This window comes from Centropristis striata, chromosome 1 (genome assembly GCF_030273125.1).
Source record: "Centropristis striata isolate RG_2023a ecotype Rhode Island chromosome 1, C.striata_1.0, whole genome shotgun sequence".
Classification (NCBI taxonomy): Eukaryota; Metazoa; Chordata; class Actinopteri; order Perciformes; family Serranidae; genus Centropristis; species Centropristis striata.
This window is the reverse complement of record NC_081517.1, coordinates 28,074,760-28,098,008: the sequence shown is the minus strand read 5'-3', so window position 1 is coordinate 28,098,008 and position 23,249 is coordinate 28,074,760. Positions and strand designations below refer to the sequence as shown.

Below are 23,249 nucleotides of genomic sequence, written 5' to 3'. Positions count from 1 at the left end.
AAACAGTTAAAGATAATGAATGATTGAATATTGAACTCAATGGCAATGTGGGAACAATATACATTCATTTTCCGTGCCCAATTATAAGTAATCACATTCACCTTATTTTCTATTACTTTAAAATTGAGAGGAAAGGAAAGGTGATATTTTGGTGATATTTTGGTGATATACATATATTATGATTATGGGGTTTTATTACATATACATAATTAATTACCTTTAATTCTGACTTATATCTTAATAATGGATGGTTGGAGACACTGTGAAGTTTAAATTAGTTTGAACAAGTGGATTTACATTTACAGGCAGACATCAGTTTCATTTTATTAAAAAGCTGTCACAACTGAACTGGACTTAACAAAGATTGGCAGCGTTCACCAATGACCTATTTTAATCCTCCTATTCAGGCAGTAATTTTGACTTTAAAGAGGTGCTTTCTTATAATCAATTTTTTTTAGCAAGAAATTACAATAAGTACCTTTTTATTCTTCAAAAGGGACGCCCTGTTCTCTTTGACTCACTGTAATAAAAAATATAAATGTAATAAAAAATGATAGAAGATATAAAAAAAGGGGAAAAAAGGATAAATGAGTTCACTTGATTTGACAGTCCTGAATTACTTTTTTTGCTTGTATATCAAAAACAAAACAAACAAACAACAACAACACCAACAAAGGCACACTCAACATTTAGGGGTATATTGTTACATTGCGACTAGACAGTTTTATATTCCATCTTAAATACAACTTAGGGTTAACTTTGAGTTCATGCTTTGGACTTCAATAGAACCAAAACCCAAATGTTAAAGCTTTGTTGGCAATGATGATGAAGGCGGAGGTTGATAATGCAAACAGAATGATGACAATAATAACACCAGCACATTTTGGAAGTGTAACAGCTGTCCTACACTCATCAATCAAACGGTCAAGATGAATGAAGAACTTTGTGAATGGATCACATGAATGGACACAGACTGCAATGACCATAGTCCACCAGTAGGTGTCCCTTGAATGTCTGCATTGTGTATTCCTGTCCTCACACAGTTCACTGCTTTGCATGGCTCCAATGCCCCCATGAATAAAGCTAATGTGGGTCAGTAATTTTCTTGTGCATGGCAGAAAAATTACCCTAAAAACCTGAGCTAAAATCAGTTTGATCCTAGAGCCGCCTCAGACCTCAGGGACCTAATAAACTGAACATGACTTGGATCCACTGAGAGGAAGGTCCAATATGGAACAAGAACTCTGATTGAAAAAATGTGATGAAAAGCTCAGCTGAAGGGGACTGATTGAAGCTTCAAATGGCCATTATGATCATCAATATTATCCTCAATATCAATGATGACAAAAACAGGCTGTAGAGCGCCATATATATGCAAATATTTGAGAATCTGATGAAGCATTCATTTACTATTTCTAGCTCCATTGATGTAGACAAACCAATCATTCCCAACACAGCTCACACATCCCCTGTTTAAATGCAGCGTTTTTTCTGCTAAAAAGTGGGGCATTTGGCTATTTCAGAGCTTACAGATTTGCTTGGTATTATTGATGCGACACAGCAGCTCAGATGACATCAGACTCTAATCTGCTTTCTAATCAACACAGACCTTATTGAAATAGTTAGGTCATTATTAGGTCATGGCTTGCTGGAGCAGAGATACCACTGACATGAAAGCCCATCACTGCCCCATGGCCCATAAGCCTCAGGGTTTTATGATAATGATACTGTCAAAAAATTAAATACAGGCCTGGTATATTAAAAAGCTGTTCTTTGTGTTTTGCATGTGGATGTGTCTTAGGGCATCTCTGAAGAACATCTTATTTATGTAATACATGTCTATCAAATGTAAGAACTGTGGTAAGATGTCATAGGATGCCTTTGTAATACCTCAAGGCTACTTGGGTTTTTCCCCTTTTGTTTCTTCCGTGAAATTGTTTACTCGCTATTTTAAGAATCTGCAGTGTAGTTCAACCTTTTATAAGGCCACACAAATGTCACTGACATGTACAGTGTGCATAGTCTTACAGAAACCCTTTACTGTAAAATAACTTAGGCTTGGATGGATTATTGAAAGGGCCTAAAAGTGCCCAAATGTAATTTTTTTCATAATCAGCCCATTACTGAAGTAATCTACTGTGGTCTAGTACACCACGTGTTAGCCTGCCCATGTGCATAATACAGTCTCTTTAACTAATATGCTAATATACCATATACTAAGCACCAAGCTCTTGCAACTATAGATGGATATATATAAGTCATCAGGTTTATTGTTTCTATTTTAAATTCATGCTAATTGCTTTGAAGCCAAATACGTGAATACATTGAAATTGAATGCAAATATATTTTTTTAGAAGCATTTATTTTCAGTGAGCATTGGTAAGCGTAGCCTCCTACACTATGTGGCTCTTGATCTATTGCTGCGGCAATGAGGTGCTATTATGTAAATTCCTTCATTGTGACTCATTTAATTCATAATGTCCATTTAATGTGCTGTGAATGTTAGACAATTTACAAGAACAAAAATTAGAAAACCTTAATATAAGACTGATGTGTATTTAATGGGACTAATCAATCAATGTTTGCAGGAAATACAAGAAGTCAATATTATATCTTTGTTTAAGACACACCCAGAACAACTGCTGTTCGGTTAGCTGATAACTTCATTGTCTCTTTCTTAATAAGATATAAACTTAATTTCAACAGTCATTCTGGGGGGTTTCCCACTAAACAACTAATCAAGTCTGCAGATATTTTATTTCTGCTGCATATTCCTTTAATTAATCTTTAATTTCTGTCTCAGAAAAATATGTTGGTGGCTGCTTTCAGGAGCTGCTCTCACATTAGTTTGGGGATTAAATGTTAGCGTTTGAATTCAAATGCTGTTTCAGAAGGTATGCCACCCTGCATGAATATATTTCTGGGGGAAATGCTGAATGCGTGCTGACACTGCAAAATACTGTTTGTCAGCATCTTCAATACAGAAATATGAGCATGAATTTTGCTGAGTGTAGATTGACCCAAATAAATCACAAGTGTCAAGCAGCCAGCAGTGCAACTCCTCCCTTGATTAAAAGACAAGCGTGATTCAAACAGAATATGTTTAACTATTTTTTATCCATAAGAGTGATGACACCACTGGCTTATCTCACTCAGCTGTGTTTTAAAGTAGGTTATGTTTTTGGCCTTGAAGGCAGCATTTTTAATGCCTAGGCAGTAATATCATGGTCACTGACTTAGGCCCTCCTTTACCACGGGAAATCCAAAACTATAGAAAACTCTTTAGGAGCAGACCTGTGAACAGCTGGTGGGAAAAAGGTAGCAAGATTTCTTTAAACTTAATCATTTTTTTAATAGCGCAGGAAAATGATTTGTCTTGGAGTGAATGACAGTTCAACAGTATTTAAGATCTACAGGCTACAGTGCAGCAGCAAAGAGGATGCATACTAGTAGATATTAGTATTAGAATAGAACAGGGATGGGCAACTTAAATGCTGCAGGGGGCAACAGTTTTTCATTGTGACTACCACAGGGCTACCAAAAAATGTGTGAAATTTGATTTTCAAGATGTATAGTATAGCCGAAAATAAAGATCACTCCTTCATTCATTCATTCATTTATACGTTTCTGGTGTAGCCTAGCCAGTGCCTCTGTGCTCCACATTTCATGGCTTATTGGATTTGAAATGAAACATATGATACTAGTGCATGTTAAGCCTCATTTGATGGCTGATACATTCATATCCAACAAATCCTGAACTTTCACTGTTATTCAGCAAATACCTTTATAGACTTTGCATTCAACAAAGGCCACAAATCAGCAGATACTCTTCCTTGGTGGGACTGTCAGGCCTGTTCTGGATTCAGCTTTACTTGTTTTTGGGACTTTCTGTGTTCTGTCTGAGCTTCAGCTTGTAGGTGTGGTAACCAGAGATATTTCACAGTTTGTCCATAGAAACGATGAAAAGCCCTCTTGTTGCCATGCCTACATGTATGTTTGGGGTGCTATTTCTCACTATCCGTATGTAAACACCCTCATAGCTACCGCATGTCAAGAAAACATTCCTCATTAACTTTTATAGCCAGCGCCCTGACAAGAACTATGTGTAGGCCACTGTGTGAGACGGAAATAAAGAGGGCTGAGACAGATGTAGGGGGAGTGTGCAGCAGTGAACTGATGTTTCCTGAGCTGTGGTTCAGTCGGCCGATGTTTCCACCAAAGTACCGCGTCGTATTTCAGCAGGCCGAGCAGAGGGGGCTACGTGGCTGCTGTTACCCGCTTACACTTTCCGATGCCTGCGCAAAGCTGCTTTCACAAGAAGTGAAAGAAGAACCGGATAAAGCAGATTGCACCCTTTTCCTCTCACTCAAGGACTTGTTACGTCCTCATAAGTTCAAAGACAACAACCTTAAAATGTGACTCTACAAAGGAGGGTGGCGTCAAGGAAAGCCGTTTTGAGAATAACACATTTTCTTAATCAGCAACATGGACATTTACTTCTAACGGTATCCAGAAAAGAGTCGTGTGTAGCTACCCGGCATAAGGCAATGTCACATCCGGTCAAATATTTTTCAAAATATTAGTCTTATTGAGGGATACTAGGAAAAGTCAGTCAGTAATTATACTGAGAATAGATACTGGGAACGTATGCTATTTTACTTAAAATAAAACTTAATTGGTTACCTGCTCACTATATTTCATATTTGAAAATAAACAGTAAATATACAAAAATGTTTATGTTGAAAAAATATCTAATATTGTCACGCTGTTAAAATAATCGCCTAAGTCATTTTTTGTCAAAATTGTTTTTTTTTGCCTAAATCATCTCCTCATGATGCCGGCAACCTAAGGTAAAATCGCCAACATCCTCAGTTGATCAGATCATGTGATGTTACCCCTTTAAGATCATCACTTCTTTGACTATTTGCCACATTCATAGGCATCAGATAAGAATCCAGTAAAGAAGAGCTAGAGGGAGATTGTTTAGTTATCAGTTTAGATTATCAGTGTTTTATTGTTGACACTAATATTGGTAACACTTTACTCTAAGGTGCCTACATAAGAGTGACATGAGCGTGTCATAAACATGACATGGGATGTGTCATGAACATTAATGACACTTTGAAGTAACATTAATGCTCATGATACTTGTCATGTCATGTTTCTGACAGGCTTGTGTGACTCTTATGTAGACACTTTCAAAATAAAGTGTTACCATATCTTGCTTAAGTCACAAAGGCATGTTCAAAAATTGCATTTCATTTATTTCTCTTAAGTTACATAATTTACACACAGTGTTATTACTATGCCAATGGCCATCCTTTGTTACGTACTTTTTGAGTGAAATGATCAATAAATGTTAAGTTACACTTTTGGTCATGGCTCATGGCAGTTTTTTGTGTTTCTTGCGAAACTTGAAAAAATGAGTTAGGTGATTATTTTAACAGGGTGACAATATCTTACTTTCATCAAATTTGCTGAAAATAAAGGCAGGTCAGTGGCAGATTATTTATTGTCCATTTAATTTTGTTTCAAGACAGATTCAAGATATTGTTTTTAGACATGTCTACATAGTGTCTCTATGTAGACATGTCTAAAAACAATATCTTGAATCTGTCTTGAAACAAAATTAAATAAGGACACGTCCCCTGGTGCCCTTGATGCGGCTATCATAGATGAATTATGATAAAATTACATTAAGGTTGATGCAGTGCCCTTCTAGGGTGGTTTTCTAGTGGAGAAAATGTAATGATGCATGACAATAATATTTCTGCAGTACCACATGGCTTCTTTTTTTTTTATACTACTCCTGTGTCAAAAAATATTTTGACACAGGGTTTCCAATTAAAGGTAGGCTAGAGTCAGTGATTTTGTAGAAAGATTCTGCTTTTTACTGTCAGTCTTGCTCCCACTGCCTTTCTCTCTCTACATCCATGGCCTTTTACCCTGTCCTTTGCACCAGCACCAATGCACTGGCTTGAAAAGTGTTGTGTTGCTGTGTCGGAGATATTGTCAAATATATTTAGTATTACCTGTTATATGTAATATTTGAAACCTGTATTCATATTTGCAATATTTAAAATTCTGTGTTTTGAAACATAATTTCAAGATCAGATTTCATGTTTTCCTTTGTTTCTTTTGGGTTCAACATTTTGATCAAGTAAGTCAAAGTTAAAAATGAATTATCAGAACATATGGGTGAGGTAACGCTGAAAAAACTGATACCAACTTGGCATGGTGAAGATTTTTAACAGATTTTATAAAGGACATAATAGCTGAAGTTTTCAGAGTGTTAATGAATATTGCGTTAGAAATGCTGACTCCACTTTGATTTAAAAATTACATCTGCATTGTTTTGTTTTTTTGGAAGAATTGATGTGCTTTTTTTTTTTTACGTCGAAAATTTCACACTCTTATTTTGAAGCCCCAAATCCTACGTGTTCCGGTCCTGTTCCGCACTGTTTGCTCGTAGCTTGAACTAATCAGCGTGATAGGAAGGGACAATCCTGAACCGAGCTCATTTCTGCCCTCCCTGCCGGAGAGAGTGTCCACTGGTGCCAATGAAAGAAGTCAGCCGTAACTCGGGCAGTATTTCATAACTCGGGCTAACCATCCTCCCACATGCGCTGACACGTCTCCAGATATTACACACATCCCGTCGGGTGGCGGAGGGAACCTTTACTAGGCTGGTTTGACACATTGTGAATACATTCAAGAGACGCGCGGAGGGGGAAGATGTTGCTGAAGGAGTACAGGATATGCATGCCCCTCACAGTGGAGGAGGTGAGTTTTCCACTCATTTTACTACTTGTTTTTACTTCTTTGTGTAATTCTCACCACGACTGAGGTCCACTATGTTTGAGAGAAGTCTGACAGCGAAAGCGTTGGGTTTGCTGTCCCACACATGTGGCAGGAGTTACTACATGGAGTGTGAGAAATAATACAAATCAGATGAACTTGAAGCACTTCATTGAAACATAGACCCTTATATTGTGTCTTTCTCTTCCTGTCACCAACACTAACTCTATGGTGCCTTTTAAACCATTCCGCTAAATGGACTACTTTTTGTTTCATCACATGCGTCGCTATAGGTAAAAAAAAAAAGATTTTTTGGCCCTGTAATTATTATTTCAATCATCTATATAAATTCTACAAAGAAATACGAATTCAGTGCTTTTACTTTTAAAAAGCAGTTTCTTTTAATGTAGTGCATTACATAGTGATTGTTTGTTATTATGTGTCCTCAGTTTTGTATGTAAATTGAATCATTCGTTCCAAGTAATATTCACTAAACCAGTTCACTGGCTTAATTAGTTGATATTTCCAAGCAAAATGTAATTGAGGGACATCTGTGAATCTGCAATTTACTTGTGTATTTTCATAAAAAATAAGTGGTTCTATTAAATAAATATTACTTAGAAATAGCCCGAGTAAAGATTACAAACACTTTCTACATGGAAAAACTTGCCTAGCTTTTTTAAAGTAAATGTCACTCCAAATTTTTGAAGTGTAATAAAACTTAATGAATCCCATATAAAGCCCATTTCAGAATCTTATTAAACAAACACACACTCTGTACCCTATGACACACTTAAAAACAACTATCATAGATGTAATAGTTTGTATGATCATTTGGTAGACTTTCACCATCATTACCACATTATAAGACCATGTGCTGTAGTTTCACACTGTTGCACACAATTACACATAAATTGCATTGCATTAAACTTATGCTTCCCTATTGGTTACACATGATGGCACTAACATTATGCAGAGCAGGACTCTGTGTGGTGTTTTAGACCACTAACAGTTGCACTTGTGCTGCACTGATTGATACTGAAATAAAGGGCCATTATCTGTGTTCAGCCTATCTGTCTATTTGGTCTCACGACTTGAGTCTAAAATTAGAACATGAAGATGATTACTCTCTTGTCCTGGCATGCACGCTGCAGCCAAAGACAGCACCTTTTTCAATTATCACCCATGTCATTGTTTTCTTACTCATCTCTTGCGGTGTTGTGATGCGTGGGTGTTGTTGTTGGGTTTTCGACAATGGTAGTCAGGTGGAATAATGACCTGGCTGCAGCACACTGTCTCCTCTGACATCCTGTCAGTTCAGATGCTGAGATGAAAACTCAAGTGAGATTTGCTTTTCTCTAGAGGAACATCATACAGCTTAAACAAGCAATGCACGGGCCAAATAATTAGAGCATTTTTTTTATTCAAACAAAGTTATTTTTAGAAGAGGAAAGGCAGAGATGAAGGGAGATAAAAGACTTGCTTGCTTTCAAGTCTTTTACACCTCTTTTTATATTTCCTGTCCTTAAATCTCCTGCAATGGTCTCCTCCAACACCTAATGTGCTGCAGATAGTAGGAATGTTATAAGGCATTCTAGGAATTGAGGAGATCCCGGTGGAATGATGTGGAGCGAGATGCACCCTGTTTCGTTTTATAGGCCGTTAAAACTAGGCTCAAAGAAGGGTTTTTTTTCTCTCTGGCCGCCACAAGCAGTGAAAAAGGCGTTACACCACTGACTCATGCAGAGTTCTGTGGTCAAAGGGAAACATCGTCTTCTAATACTTGGGTGACTAGCTTGTTTTCTTGCATACCTTTGCTGCGTGTGTGCGTGCGTGTGAATGATATGTGTATGTTATGTGGGTGTTTGCATTCACACATGCTGTTCTGTTCAATAAATCTACCTTGAGCCTTCACCCTGCCTGTATTTCAAGCCCAGAGGAGAGTGAGCGCCTTCTCGTCACATCCATTAAACTTGTGAACAGATGGTTCTCATGAGAAGCAGCAACAATTTAATTAAAAGCTCAGTCTTTAAACATATTTGTACAAAATGTTATTAAGGATTGAATTCCACTATTATTCCAAAGTGAGCAGCCAGTTAATGCCTGGATTAAAATGTTTCCTTTGCTTCAAAAAGTTCTTTCTTTCTTTGTGTCTTTCACCACCTGCTGTATGTCCGATATGCAACTTCCTGGCTCTGAAAATTGCTACACAGAAAAACACCTCCGTCACTCACAATGCAGACCAAACCTTAAGCGTATATGCCCATCCAAATTATGGTAAAGGACTATTTAAAACTGCTAATAAATCTGCTATCAGATGTTTTAATGCCTCCACGCTGGCAACAGCTGTGTCTGGAAGCAAAATGTTGTTTGGTTATTCACTGCACGTCCCATTTTGGTAAACAAGACATCTCAGTAACTACTTGAGGGAATTTCTTCAAATTTGGCACAAATGTCTAATTTGACATAATGATGAACTGATTAGATTTTGGAGGTCAAGGCCACTGTGACCTCATGAAACGTTTTTGGCCGTAACTCCTTAACTAATTATGACAAGACTTCACCAAATGTCTGAACAGGACAAAATCACGAAGTGGTGACATTTTTTTCCAAGAGGTCAAAGGTCAACTTCACTACGGCATCATAATGTTCTGCAAAAAACCCCACTTTTTCTGGCCAGTATTGAACACCGTAATGCAGGAAGAGAAGGGAAAATCATGTCATGACCATATTTTGCATTTGGTTGGTGCTGAATTGTGTGTAAAGCTGCATCCAGTTTTAAATTGTGTAGCTTTTTGCAGCAACATCCATATTTGAAGCATTGTCTACTGTCATGGCTACATATGAGTCTGGACAGACATTGATGTAAATGCAACTTTATTGGCTGGTGGAGGCAAACAACCACAAGGCAGTAATTCTTGTTATTGTTTTATAGTCAAGCTGTAGAGCCATGGTGTTGCTTCATAAGGATACGTACAATACAGAAAAACAGAATACTCTATTGAATTATTTGAAATACAATAAAATTGGAAGTGAGGTGCAATCTGTCCATCTATGGAAGAAACGTTCACACTGTACTCATTGTAACATTTCAAAAGGCAATAGATGCATTAGTCTGACATTTTAGCAAACAAGAAGCAGAGTGGTTAGCCAATACTGTTCAGATAGATACTGCACTTTGCTTCCATTTGTCGTTTTGCACAGATAAAGCCCCATTGGATCAATCCCAGGAAGCAGTTTGTTGACAGTTCTAACTTAGAAAGAAGCCGCCTTAATGGTCCAGGGAGGAAATGTAGAGGAGGTTTTGGTTTGTTCTATTTTTTTCTTATCGTGCCGGCACACATTGAGATGAGTGACGTCCCTCATCTCCTAAAAGTTAAGTTAGAGTTTCCTGTCCGTCCACAGGGAGAGGATGGATGAAAAAATTCATGGGTGGATGGCGAGTAAGGATAAACTTCTTTGTGCTGACTGCTGAGGGGTTTAGGTGATGAGGGCAGAAGGATGGCAGAGAGGACGGAAAGAGAAGAGAAGAGAAGAGGGGAGGCGTGGGGGTGATGCGGGAAGTTCTCCGAGATTTTTTTCTTTGAAATTCCCCAGGGTCATGCACTAATATACTTTGTGTGTGTGTGTGTGTGTGTGTGTGTGTGTGTGCGTGTGCGTGCGTAGATTTGGAGTCATGGGTACATGCAAGGTCACGTCTCTCTGTGTATTGTCTCTGGGAAGAGATTACTGTCTGCTGCTTGGCTGTGTTGCGTCATCACAGCCTTACTGCTGCAGATGTTGGATCGGCTCTCTATGCAGTGTTTATACAAGTTTAACACATGCCATACCTACTGAAGAAATCATTTAGCAACACCAGAAAGCATTGTCACCTTAATCACGGCATGCAGGTCTGGGTGTGTGCCTGGCATGTCATTGCTTCTCCATTCATACTTACAACAAAGAATTATAAGTGATTACTACCCTTCTCTTTGTGGAGCCTTTGGGAGAAACCTTTTAATTACATAATCACCAGTAGTTTCTTTTTGTTAAAGGATTAGCTCGGCATTTTTACATTTTGAATCATTTGAATCATACAAGTGTGGTAACAAAAAGTTCTATTGTCATCTGGAGTCTTGTTGTTAACTTGAGGTTGCCAGGTAAGCAGTGAAAACAATGGAGAATCCTTGATATTACCAGACTAGCTGCTTTTCTATTTCAGTTTTATGCATAAGCTAACTGGATGCCAGCTGTAGTTTCATGTTTAATGTATGACCGTTTTCCTAAAACTAGTTTTAAAATGTCACAATATACAGCCCTGCTTATACTATCACAATCTATCATAGCATATTGAGTTGTAACCCCTGTGTCATGATGCACATTGTATGGCCAGAATCTTGCCAATACACAGCTCTGACTATTGTGGGTTTGTGCTCATTATTCCATTGCTGTTCCCTTCACACTACAGTGGAGACTCTGATCCAGTTGGTAACATTATGTGTGTAAATCCCTCACACTACAGCACCATCTTGAACGCCCCCTTGATTGTTGGGAGGAGCGAATCAGAGCCAGAATCTGTCCAATTATCCTCTCTATACACTGGAAAAACCAAGAAAAATCAAAGGCAGGGTGGGAATTATGCATGACTGTACTTAGCTGGTATTTCTGGCAAGGTTCTCCACTTGATTATTCATTTTGTGGTACTTTTAATGACCTATAAAAATGTTTAAATCTTACCCAGAGAATATTGTCCTCTCTTGAGCATTTTAAAAAGGCATCCTGTGGTCTACATAGCTTCTGAAATGAAAAATTACATTTGGTAATATTACACATGGAATATTTGCGGCTATTCAGTTTAATGTTTAACCCATTTTAGCCGGGAAAGCATTACCGCATTTCTACCATTAAAACCGGGGGCGCTGTTGCATTATTCTACCATAAAAGCCGGGAAAGCGGATACGTTGTTTTGTAGTATTTGTAGTTTTTCCACCTATTTTCTCTTTCTCTTGGCCAATGAAATGCATTAGAATACATGTGGGAGTGTCGCAATGCAACATGGGACTTTTTCAGAGCTGAAATCATGGCAGAAGATGACTATCGGAGGGAGCTCAGATATATAACGGGTATAAGCTCTTAAATACTTTTTGAATTTAATTTCTATTTGCAACAGAGGCTGAAAAATCAATTATTTAGTAGGTGTTGACACTTCTGTTGAATTTCCAGAAAAACCTCAGGTTTTAGGGGGTTATTTTAAAATCGCCCAGAGGTTTTACAGGCATTTTTTCCAGGCCTTTTAGGCATTAATGGGTTAATAGGAAGGACCATGATGACTCAGTGTAACCAAATCAAGAAATTCAAGTCTGGATAAAGTCTGTAACTTTGCAGCAGTTCACTCACAGTGTGATTGAGTTTGAGTTTAAAGTTCCATCTCAGACAAGATTTAGTTGTAACCCTAACCAGAACCACTTAGCCAAGAAATAATCATTTCCCTCTTCGGTCCTTTGGGGATAACTCTGCTCTGTTGTACTCCTGTGAGCGGGGCCATTCATCAGCCACCGTGCCCATTTTTTTTTCCCTGGGAGGGATAGAGAGGTGATGCATCATGGGAGACACAGATAGATGTGTTCCTTCTCCTGCTCTCTGTGTCTGTCTACCATTATGTCTTTCTCTGCTGCAGTAGCTCTCACTTACACCTCGCTGTCTTTGGCTGACATGCCCTTTTTCAAGCTCATGAGAAAAACGCTGACATCGCCCAACCTTTGGCTGACCTGAGTCACTGTGTTTCTCCTGCAGTACGCCTGCTTTCACAACCTGCATACACCCTTTAACATGGTCTTGGTTGATAAAGGAGAAGTTTTCATCACAACTTTGACTTCACACTCTAATAGCTCCATCTGCGCAGTGAAACAAGTACCGGAGATTTACTTATAATTGTGCTTTTTCTAACAAAGACCCAGAGGGCATCAGCTGAATAAGGTTTCAAAATCCAAATCAAAACCAAAGCAGGTCTCCTTTGCAGAAGGCCAGACTTTTTTTTTTCCATTAACCATAGTTACTCAGAGCATAATGACGCTCAGTGGACGCCAGTGAAATACACCCGTTGAAAGCTGAATTAACTAACCGTTCATGAGTTTTGAATCTACTTGAAGTAATCACTTGGCGGTCGCACCCATTGGCCGAATAACCGTTTGATGGGGTGTTATCTCTGAAGGATTATGGCACCATCTGATTGTGAAAGACTCTAATCTGCCCTGAGACCTGTGTTGGGGGATCATGGGCTGCCTAATGCACAGTAAATCCAAAATGTGTTACCATTTCTGACCACCATGCACTCTGTTCAAATCAGGAAAGTACTTTAACATGACGGAACAGTTGGTTCAGTCACAGAATTAAACATAGCTTCTCTGTTTCCACTCTGCATATTTATGAGTGTGTGTGCAGTTTTTGAATAAATGTTAAAACAGGTAGCATGTGGGTATGCCTTTGGGATCCTTTAATGACTTTTGCACAGGGAAGTTTTTTGTTTTGGTTCTGTTGACGGGGAGAGAGGATGGATGCTTTGGCTCTGGGATGGGTGACTGTATAAATGGGAGGATGTTGGGCTGGCTGCTTGAATGGATGGCAGGATAGACACCTGGGTTGCTGGCTCATGAAGCCAGACCATTCTCCTGTGTCAGCATAGGAGAATGGTCTGGCTACAAATAGAGCTAAAGACGTAAAGCAACAAATTAGGCCCCCAGCCATGTTTTCAGTGCCAGTAGGGACATTTAAAGTAATTTGAGCAATTTTCATTCTTTTATCACTGTCTCTTTTTAATGAAATCTATTCCCAAATGAATTAGCAGCATTGTTGTCGTACCTACCCAGTTTCTTAAAGGGGTTACTGACACAGTTGGGCGCAGTATTTAATGATTATCAATAGCTTCTTAACTAATGAAATTTTCCATCTGTTTTTAAACATGCCATTGTCAAACCCCTTTTAATAAAACCTAACCTTGAACTTGATCTATTTCATAGACAGGTGTGTAGGAGAGGGATGAACATTCCTGCATACTGTCTAACTTGCAAGACATAGATATATATTTTTTCAAGTGCTAAAGCTTCATCAGGTGAATAATTTGCGAATGTAAATGAACATACTGTTGTGGGGATGACATGTTTTTGTAGGCCAACCCAGGACAACCCCCAGTTTTAGGATTTTTTTTCAGCGTAAATGCAAACGCCAAGTAAAAAGCTAATGTTGACTACAACGTCACCACCACAAAGCTGACAAAGACAATAATGTCTGAGATAAACTCTGTACCCTTATTTAGCCATTTTATGTCTTCAAACAAAACAGGAACATCTCTTCAGCTTGTGTTAACCACAGATCTCATTTAAGGCATTTAACCAAAAGCCTATTTTAAAAAACCCATTGACTTTGCGGTGAGGGGGCCAGACACACAAAATTGAAACTCATTTTTCGGCTTTAGGACTCAATCCTGCAACACCCCATTGCTAAAGCCTCACCTGGGTCCACACTGTGTGGTGCAAAGTGTGCACCTGCACCTGCAAAGGTGAAAACGCATGCATAACCCAGAACCATTTGTCTAAAAGCAGCTGGCATGCAGAAGTGCAGTCAGCATCTGATGTAGTGGTACTGAATTATAGTGGAAGTGAAATACCGTGTTTAGAACTGCTGTGTCATATTGTGCTATCATCCACGAGGGATTATCTATCACAGATACACATAGAAGTGTTGATGATGTAGACATCATCTCAGCCCTCAAGGATGACACTGACAATTTGAACCATTTCACACAACACTACCTTCCATGGCTCGAGGCACTATTAAGTGGATGAAAACAGTTTGTTATTTGAGTCAGTTTTCACAAAAGGCAGAAGGTTTCATCAGTGTTGGCAGTCGTCCCTCTTCCCCATGGTTACGTCATTCATGTTGGAGGAAAACAACAACTTTTCAGCGATTGCTGGTTTGTTAAAACCCCTTTTAGTAAGGGCTCTCTAACAAGATTGGTTGCCTTTGTTCAATCCCAGAGCATGTTTCCATGACGCCAGCAGTTAATTTCATGTATCCACAGGCGGGGAGAGCTGAAAAGCAGTGAGAACAAACGTGGTATATAACTCAGCGAGTATGGGGAGACTTCTTTCTGGACAAATCAAACTGTTTTTTTTTCTTAGCCAAGGTAATTAAAGTAGACAGTGTCCTTGGAGCGCTGCGTTCTCCCGCATTCAGAATGCGTGATGTAATGAAATGTAATATTAAGTTGTGTAAAGTGAGACGTTACTGACCCTGTAGGGAAATTCTTCTCTCTTGTCTCTGTTCAGAGACTGAGGTTGAGTTTTGGTCAATTAGGTGGATATGTGCCAACACTGTGGGATCCACCCTTGGATTTTGGGTTGAACTCTTAGCTTCCTTCTTATTACACCATGAACTGAACAGCGCATTAACCAAGCCTAAATATGACTTAAAAGCCTCAAGGTATCAGACGTGACAGCAATATTATTATTCACAAACATTGCTACCCTTTCATTCAGAATTGTTTTCTCTTCTTATGTTTACACCCCTCCCGTCCTCTTCAGGGTTTGTTAGGGAAATGGCGCCTGTTTGTTTCTTTGGTGTCATGGTAAGGTGCAAGGCCCTTTTTGCCATCTGGTATACATGACAATGTTGTGATTCAATCAACATCCCATTTACTGCCATTTACTCTTCTAGAGGAAACCATCATGCCATGTGATGGACCATTATCCACGGATGAGGCCCATTCTCATTTCCTAGATGGCTGTGTGTGCGTGTGTGTGTGTTTGTGTGTCGCTGCACTTGTGTGGGTGAACAGAAAGGCTGTTTCATAACACTAGAGCGACATGAGATCGTGACACCTTTCAGACAGTCACACTCCAGAGAGGGGCTGTTTCATTTATCTGTGGAACAGATTTTTGTTTGTCTCTCTCTCATACACACAAACACTTTGAGTGTTCTTGTTTCTATTATTGAACAGTGACATGTAGACACACATACATAGAGGCACATCATCATTGTCAGTCTTTCCCGTTAGATGTTGAGCGACCTGCACGTCAATAGCAGCTTCCATCACTCCAGTCCTGAGATGCTCAGATGAGGCCAATGATGAGATCAGCTTGCTGCTGAAGAGTAGCAATATTTCCTAACACACAGAAAAAAATAACAGCCTGTAATTGCTTTTTAGAAAAAAGTCAGCCAAGCGTCATTGCCTTTTGATTGTTGTGCTCTTTTGTGTGTACTTTCTCCGTAATAAAACACTGATTTGCTGTAACTGTTCTCATTATTTGGGCTTGGTATCATTAAAAAAATGTTGACCCTGGTACTGATAAGTTGCCTTCAGCTGAATTTCTTTCATGATCATTTTTTGGATACTAATTTGACGTTAATATTTCAGTACTGTTTTTCCTACATACTTTACTATATGTTACATGTATCATTATTGGATCTTTGTACAAGATGAGATGAGATTTACGCCACTGAAATCTGCTCTTGAATGACAACAAATTTTGACGCTTGAAACTATGGAGGCAATTCGGTTGGTACCTAAAAGTCTCGAAGTGAGTTATACATACCTGCCTCTAACCAAAACGGGTCGCATGTTTGAGTCCGAGTGTGTGGAGTTTGCATGTTGTCCCAGTGTCAGCGTTGGTTCTCTCCTGGTCCTCCAGCTTCCTCACACAGTCCAAAGACATGCAGCTTAGGTTTAAACTGACTCTAAATTGCCCGTAAGAGTGAATGTGTCAGCCCTGTGATAGTCTGGCGTCCTGTCCAGGGTGTACCCCTCTCGGCCAATGTCAGCTGGGATTGGCTCCAGCTCACCGGTGACCCCAGTTCGGATAAGCTCTCAAAGATAATGAATGAATGAACATGACGCCAAAATTACCTGGATAAATATATGGATAATTTCAGAGTTTCATTTAAATTGTATCTGCTGTAACCTATTTCTGTTCAAGTTCTAGTATAAACTGCCTTGTGTCACCATGGAGAAAAAGGTGTTTTCTTCCATCATCTCTCCGCTGCACCAGCAAATCACAGGAGGGATGAGAGACGTTTCTACCGGCAGCCACCTTCTGAAGGCGGCTGCTAAATCGGTAACGTGTGGCTGAAAATAGAGACAAAGCAGCTGATTCTTTAGACCAAAGCCACTTCTTTTCTGTTCAATGTGGACATCTTGACTAAAACTGCTTACTGTCTCCACTGTGGTTCCACACGCTTACACTGTATCTTTGGAAGGGCTGAAACAGCATGCTGAGGTTAGAATAAAACTTTCCACTTTTTTTTGTTGTACACAGCAAAGTCAAATGGTTTGGTCTTATATCTATATGAGATATTTTCTTATAATTATCAATGGACCTTGCTCTATATAACGAATGTCACCCAAATATGTACAAATATGGTAAAAGACTGAAAGGCCGGATAGGAGATGAGAATGAGTTACAGCACTTGACATGGCAGACATTCATTTGCTGCACTCAGCCAAGCACCTACAAGTGGACTCGCACACATTTCTTTAGTTGTTTATCAGAGGAGGTTTTACAGGCTTTGGTTGAGCAACTCTGACAGGAACGATGCCAAGAATCACAATAGTTTGTCCTTCTCCTTGACGTGTAGAATGTCAGTGCCAACATGTTGTACTTATTTCCCCAGGAATGTCATACAGTATCAGAGATGATGACAATGAAATGATGATACTGTAATGATATGACACTCATGTTTCATATTAATCACACAGTGGTGAAAGGAAAAAACACATTTAGTCATGTGGGATATATGCACACAGTACACTGTTGAGCAATACCCAGCTGTGCATACAAGCAGTAGAAACACTATAGATTCACACATAGGAGCAGCTTTTGGCCAATAATAGATCTACAAGAGTGTATGAGTTTGTTGAGTCAAGAGTGTGAATAGTTGGTGTTGTAAAGGCACACTCCCCCCTAAAACTGACATGTTGCTCCCATTTTGAATACTTGGATGACACACGTATTACAGGGCAGATAATGTACTTTTTACGAGCATAAGTATCATCAGTGTGTCAATATCCACAACATCCGAGTTGGATAGCTGCATTCTGTAAATACTTATGTCAAAAAACATTAATCTGATGGCTAATTCTGAGTCAATTCTTATAAATATGTAATAAATATGCTACTTCTGATAAACCAATATCAATTTCAGGCATAAAATACCAACTTCTGGTGACACTCACACACACTTATGATTTAGGCCCTGCACACAGATACAGATAATTTAGAGTAGTGTACTCTCTAATCCTTATTTATTACTGGATAATAATAAAAACATGCTTAAACTTCTGTTTAAACATAAGGGAAATTAGTTGTCAGGAACATGCCTTGGTAATATTGGTTAATCATTGGCTTACATGTTAATATGATTATGTTCGAAAAGCGGAACCTAAGTGGCCTACAGCTAAGACTGAAAACAGTTTAAAGCTGTTTAAAGTTGATCTAATTTTGAAAAAAATGGATGTTGGTTCACAAAATGACCAACCAAAATACCCCACTAATAGTAAGGACAAAAAAAGTCTTATTCCATTCATTGTCTTGTTTTTTCTACAAAAAGTGATTACAATTACAGTGAGCCAATTCATTCTATTCAATCCATTAACCCCAGTTTGTGGCATTTTATGGCACCAGGATGATGATGTTAAATCCAAATCCAGACTCCATAATGACCCTTAAGAAAGCTGCGAATGTGTGAAGGTGACCTCTCATATTTTACACCCACGTTTCCAGAGTTTATGAATCGCAGCCTCCTGCAGTATATACATTCTGTGAGAAGTGAGCCATCATCTATATATTTCTCACAGTGTGAAGCATGTTAAAGGCTTAATACATAAAGGAACGGTTGAAATTGATTAGTTTTACACTAGTGTTACACCACTGGAGTAACATTACTCAACAATGACTTCTCTAAAAGTCAGCGGGGCTCTGCCCTTCACATCAGCTTCTACATTTGACATGCTCACACACACTCTGCAGGCCATCCCATTACTATTTGTCCTGCCACAAACAATTTTCCACAAACCCTGAATTATTGAACAGTTCCGTGCCAAAAGCAGAGGGGGGTTTAACATAATAAACAGAGTAAACACATCACTTTGCTGTCAGAATAAAGTGTCAGAGATTACAATACAACAAACATAGCAGTGAGTGAATTTAGATTGTGGATGAGATGCCAAGAAATGGTTTAGAAAGGGAATTTGGGGCATTATTATGATTTGCAGGTCATTTTGTTTTTTTTCTGTGGGTATTCCCTGAATGTAGTGCTGAATGGTACTAAACATGATTGTGCCATAAAGCCCTGTATCATTATGAGACTGCTGATCTAATAGAGAACAGAGACCTGACTATCTGTTACTTTTAGCTGCTATAGTTCAAAGCCATAACTTTTCACGAGTTTCCATTTAGAGTAGATCTTTCTACAATGCTCCAATTTTGGCTGATTGCCAAAATCAGTTATGTGCCATCTTTATTTTGACGTCCAGTCTTTTTATACTTTTTGTTTGTTTTTCTCAAGCTCTGGGCTGCTTTTCGAACTGGGAAGGTTAACCAGGACTATTGGTCTCCACTTTTTCATTTGTTGAAGGTTGTCTAAATATAAAACACACTTCACCAACTCAAATACTGGGCTTTTGTAAATTTTCTGTGACCTTGTGAATAATAGCCTATAGACCCAGACGTTCTGTTACTTCAGTGCTCAAAAGTGACCAAAACAAGGCAGACACTGGCATTAGTAAGTCAGATCAGAATGAAAATAATGCAGAGTAGATCTTTCTTTTTCATCAAACCCATCTTATTGGACTGTAATCCTCTGCTTATCCCAGAATCTGACCCTCTTGGAAGAGGCTTAGGACAGACATTATCACAAGGTCCACATAAACACATCATGGTGCTCAAAGCATGATTCAGGCTTATATTATCTGCATTACTTCAGCAAATGTTCCATTGATAACGCTTTCACTTGAGCGTGAAAATGGCTTTAAAGTGGCCTTGTGTTTATTTGGTTTGGGTATCAGTGGCCAGCCATGTAGTGCATGCTCTGACACTGATTAGGGCTTTGGCAGTATTGTTAACTGTTTGCCTTTATTCCTCTTTTGGAGGCTATGAAGATTTGTCATCTGATCAAATTTCACATAATGTTCTGCTGACCCTTTCTCGCCCTCCTGTAGTTTCACCTACGTGTGTGTTTGGAGTGAGTACGTGTTCACCAGCACGGAGCTTATGCTTTTTTACAACCTGTACTGGTGCAGTAGCTGCTGGTCTCTGCAGAGAGACTCAGAGACGGTATGTGCAGCAGAAGAAGAGACGGAGCAGCAAAGTTAGAGGCCTTTTCTCACTTATTTTAATGCATTTTTGCCCCCCCCCTCCTCCTATTAGACGGCAGAAAGCTGAGATGGAAAGAATTACCGGAGATTTACCAAGACAGGATGAGGGCAGACAGATGGAGATCGTGAGAGAATGGTTCGGAAGATGCTTCCATGCGAGTTTGAGTTTGAGTGGTCGCATGAAATATGAAGAAGGTGGGAAGAGTCGAGAAGGAAGTCATCTATGGTTTAATGCAGCCAGTGGTTTCTGAGCAGCTCTTTAATATTGCGTCAGGGAGACTGTGGCTTGCTTACAGACACATTAAAAGTATGGTACTGGTTGCCAATGTAATTCCAACAGCTTAAATAAGATAATTAATGTATATGTTAGGGTTTATGTGTCTTTGTTTTCAAAAGCTCTTTTAATTCTGTAGACTCAAAAACTTAAAGTTTTGCCTATGCTTACACGTGTGCACATAATGCAGTGTGCTATTTAATATATAATCGATTATATAATCTATTCTGTGCTTGCTGTTAGAAAAGTTTTGAAAGCTTTGCTTCCACAGTGTGCTATGGAGGATACTTTTACACTCAGGATAAGAATACTCTCGCGCACACTGGTCATCATGCTGTTCTGCTATGCCTTCAGCCCACACACAGGTGCAGAGCATCTTTGGAAGAACGATCAGCTCAGCCCACACACGCTCACACACACACACACACACACACACACACACACATTAGACTGGCTATAGATAGCTATATGCTGACACACTTCATTATCATTGCTCGTTTCCATGGTAACCACTGCCATCCATCCCTACCATTACCCCCATAGCGGAGTGGATTATAGTGATTATAGTGAAAGACCATCCCTGGGATAACTGTCAAATAATGAGGCAGATGATGGAGTCTTACCTTCCCTCAAGTCTAGGATTAAGCACCAAGCGCTTCCTGCCGTGCTGCATGTATTCTGTTTCATCCAGACACAATAACAACAGGTTAAATAGGCTGTGCTGGTATTCCAGGTAAACAAAATTACCACTCTGTTACTTTCAGGTGGCTTAATGTTACTTGGAGTTTGATTTCAGTGGGGTATTTATTCGTCTTAAGAATTGGGGTTAGATACAGAGGACATGTAGAACAGTGGTTCTCAACCAGGGGTCCTTGAGGGAGTTTCAAGGGTGCCCAGAAAAATGAGGAATGGTTTATTTTCACTATTTATTCACTAAAGAAAGTTTGCCCAATGTGATTAAGAGTACTAAGAGTGACAACAACATGAACTACTTGTATTCTGGTTTTAATCATATCTAACAGCCAAAATCTTTTCAGATGGATATCCGTATCAATTGGGGATCAATGACTCTAATGTGTATCCATTTTGGGGTCTTTGACACAAAAAAGTTTGCGAACTGCTGATGTTGCCTGGGAACCATAAAAATAAAAAAAAATAAAAAATATGAGTTCCGCATTCTGTCACATGCACCTGGTCCCCCTCCCCTTTGGACAGATTTCCAAGCTTGAGCGCTGGTGGGCCAATCATAACTATTATCTAATACAGGCAACAAGATCTCCAACCTATCGTTCATGGTATGGAGAGGATTGTTCAAAATATAGCATGCATGTCATTATACTTACATGTACGGTTCGTGTAGGTAGAATAAAAAGGCTGCGATTTGGTTGAATTTAGGCCACAAAACCACTGACTCTAGGTTAAGGGCATAAAGACTTCCTGGTTAGGCATTATAAAAGACAGTTTAAAAAGTAAATAAATGTACTTAAATGCCAGAAGTGAGATAGTAATGAGAATGACGTGACAGGGTGATTCAGTTACGTAAAAACGTGATGCACAAAACATGAGGCCCGGAAGTTCTGTGGTGTTTAAATCATTTACATTTAGTCATTAAGCAGACACTTTTATCCAAAGCAACTTGCAGAAAAAGGGAAACAATCAAGGTATAGTGCATCATTTACTTTTGTTTTCATGTTGGATACGAACCCCGTTCTCCTGGATGAAAGTCTGACCTCTATTTGAAAACCATCCAGCAGCCCTCCCACCCGCCAAGATTGCGATTGCCGTCACTCATAATTACTACTACGGGGACGACGGACTAGCTTACCTCCATGATACGTACAAATGTGGATATTCTGGTCTGAGTTGGATTTGTTGGATTGGAGAACAGCTTTGTCAGAGCTCTCGACGTCTTTGAAGGAGCAGGCTTCCGATTCCACTGATCTGCTGCTGGTGATGCTGTTACTTTCATTAAGAATGGCCAATTTCCTTCCTCTTCCCATTTTCTATAAACTGATGTTTATAGTTGTAGAGACATTTCTTTCAAACCACAAATATCTACCTCATGGTGGCGCTAGATCAAAAGTCAGACCTCACCAAAGACATCAGGATAGATTGTTGGAAATCATGGTTCTTTGCACCAGCATCTAGTGGATGTTAAGGTATTTGGCAGGATAAGTGAAAAGTTTAACCTACTGGTAATGCTAGAGGCAAAGTCCGGGGATCACCAGGGTGTTAAATCCACTGGGTATCATGAATGTCTGTATAGAATTTAATGCCAGTGCATTCAATAGTTGTTGAAATATAGATCAATGCTTTGGACAAACACACAGACTGACATCTCTGGAGCTAGAGCCCTGCCACTAGCACAGCTAAAAAATATTCTTTATGACTAGTGTGCACTTGAGTCAATTGGAAAAAAACACATTTTAATAAAAACCATTTAATAAAGAACTATAGGCGTCTCTAGCTGTGTCCGTTAAAGGTGTCATAAGCTACTACTGTATGTTTCTTTACCAAGATTCCTACTGAGAAGCATGAAAAAAATCATGTTCTTCTAATCCTTGATGGCTCTCACCCTACTGTGCAGCAATTAGTCTCACAGCAGCAGCTAATGTATCCAAGTCAGGAGAACAAAGGTGCCAACGGGCTTCGCTTCTCACATCTGAATTTGAATTTAATTTAAACATATTTTAACTAGAAATATTTCAAGTGCTGGTCCTTATATTCTGACCTCAGAAGCCCTTGATCTTTACACTAGATGCATTTGTGTGCAGTTTTTTTTCAGGTAGAACTATCCACTACACAAATAGTGAATAACTCCCATGATGGCAA

At 39.2% G+C, this 23,249-nt stretch overlaps 1 protein-coding gene across 1 annotated transcript in view; it reads left to right on the top strand.

Moving 5' to 3' along the window:
• Window positions 1-6,460: 6,460 nt before the first annotated feature.
• LOC131974777 (cytoplasmic phosphatidylinositol transfer protein 1-like) overlaps window positions 6,461-23,249 on the top strand; it is a 92,057-nt gene continuing 75,268 nt past the window's right edge. Inside the window, exon 1 of the mRNA XM_059337234.1 lies at window positions 6,461-6,783. Coding sequence (XP_059193217.1) covers window positions 6,736-6,783 — 48 coding nt within the window. The 5' untranslated portion in view covers window positions 6,461-6,735. The remainder of the gene's footprint in view (window positions 6,784-23,249) is intronic.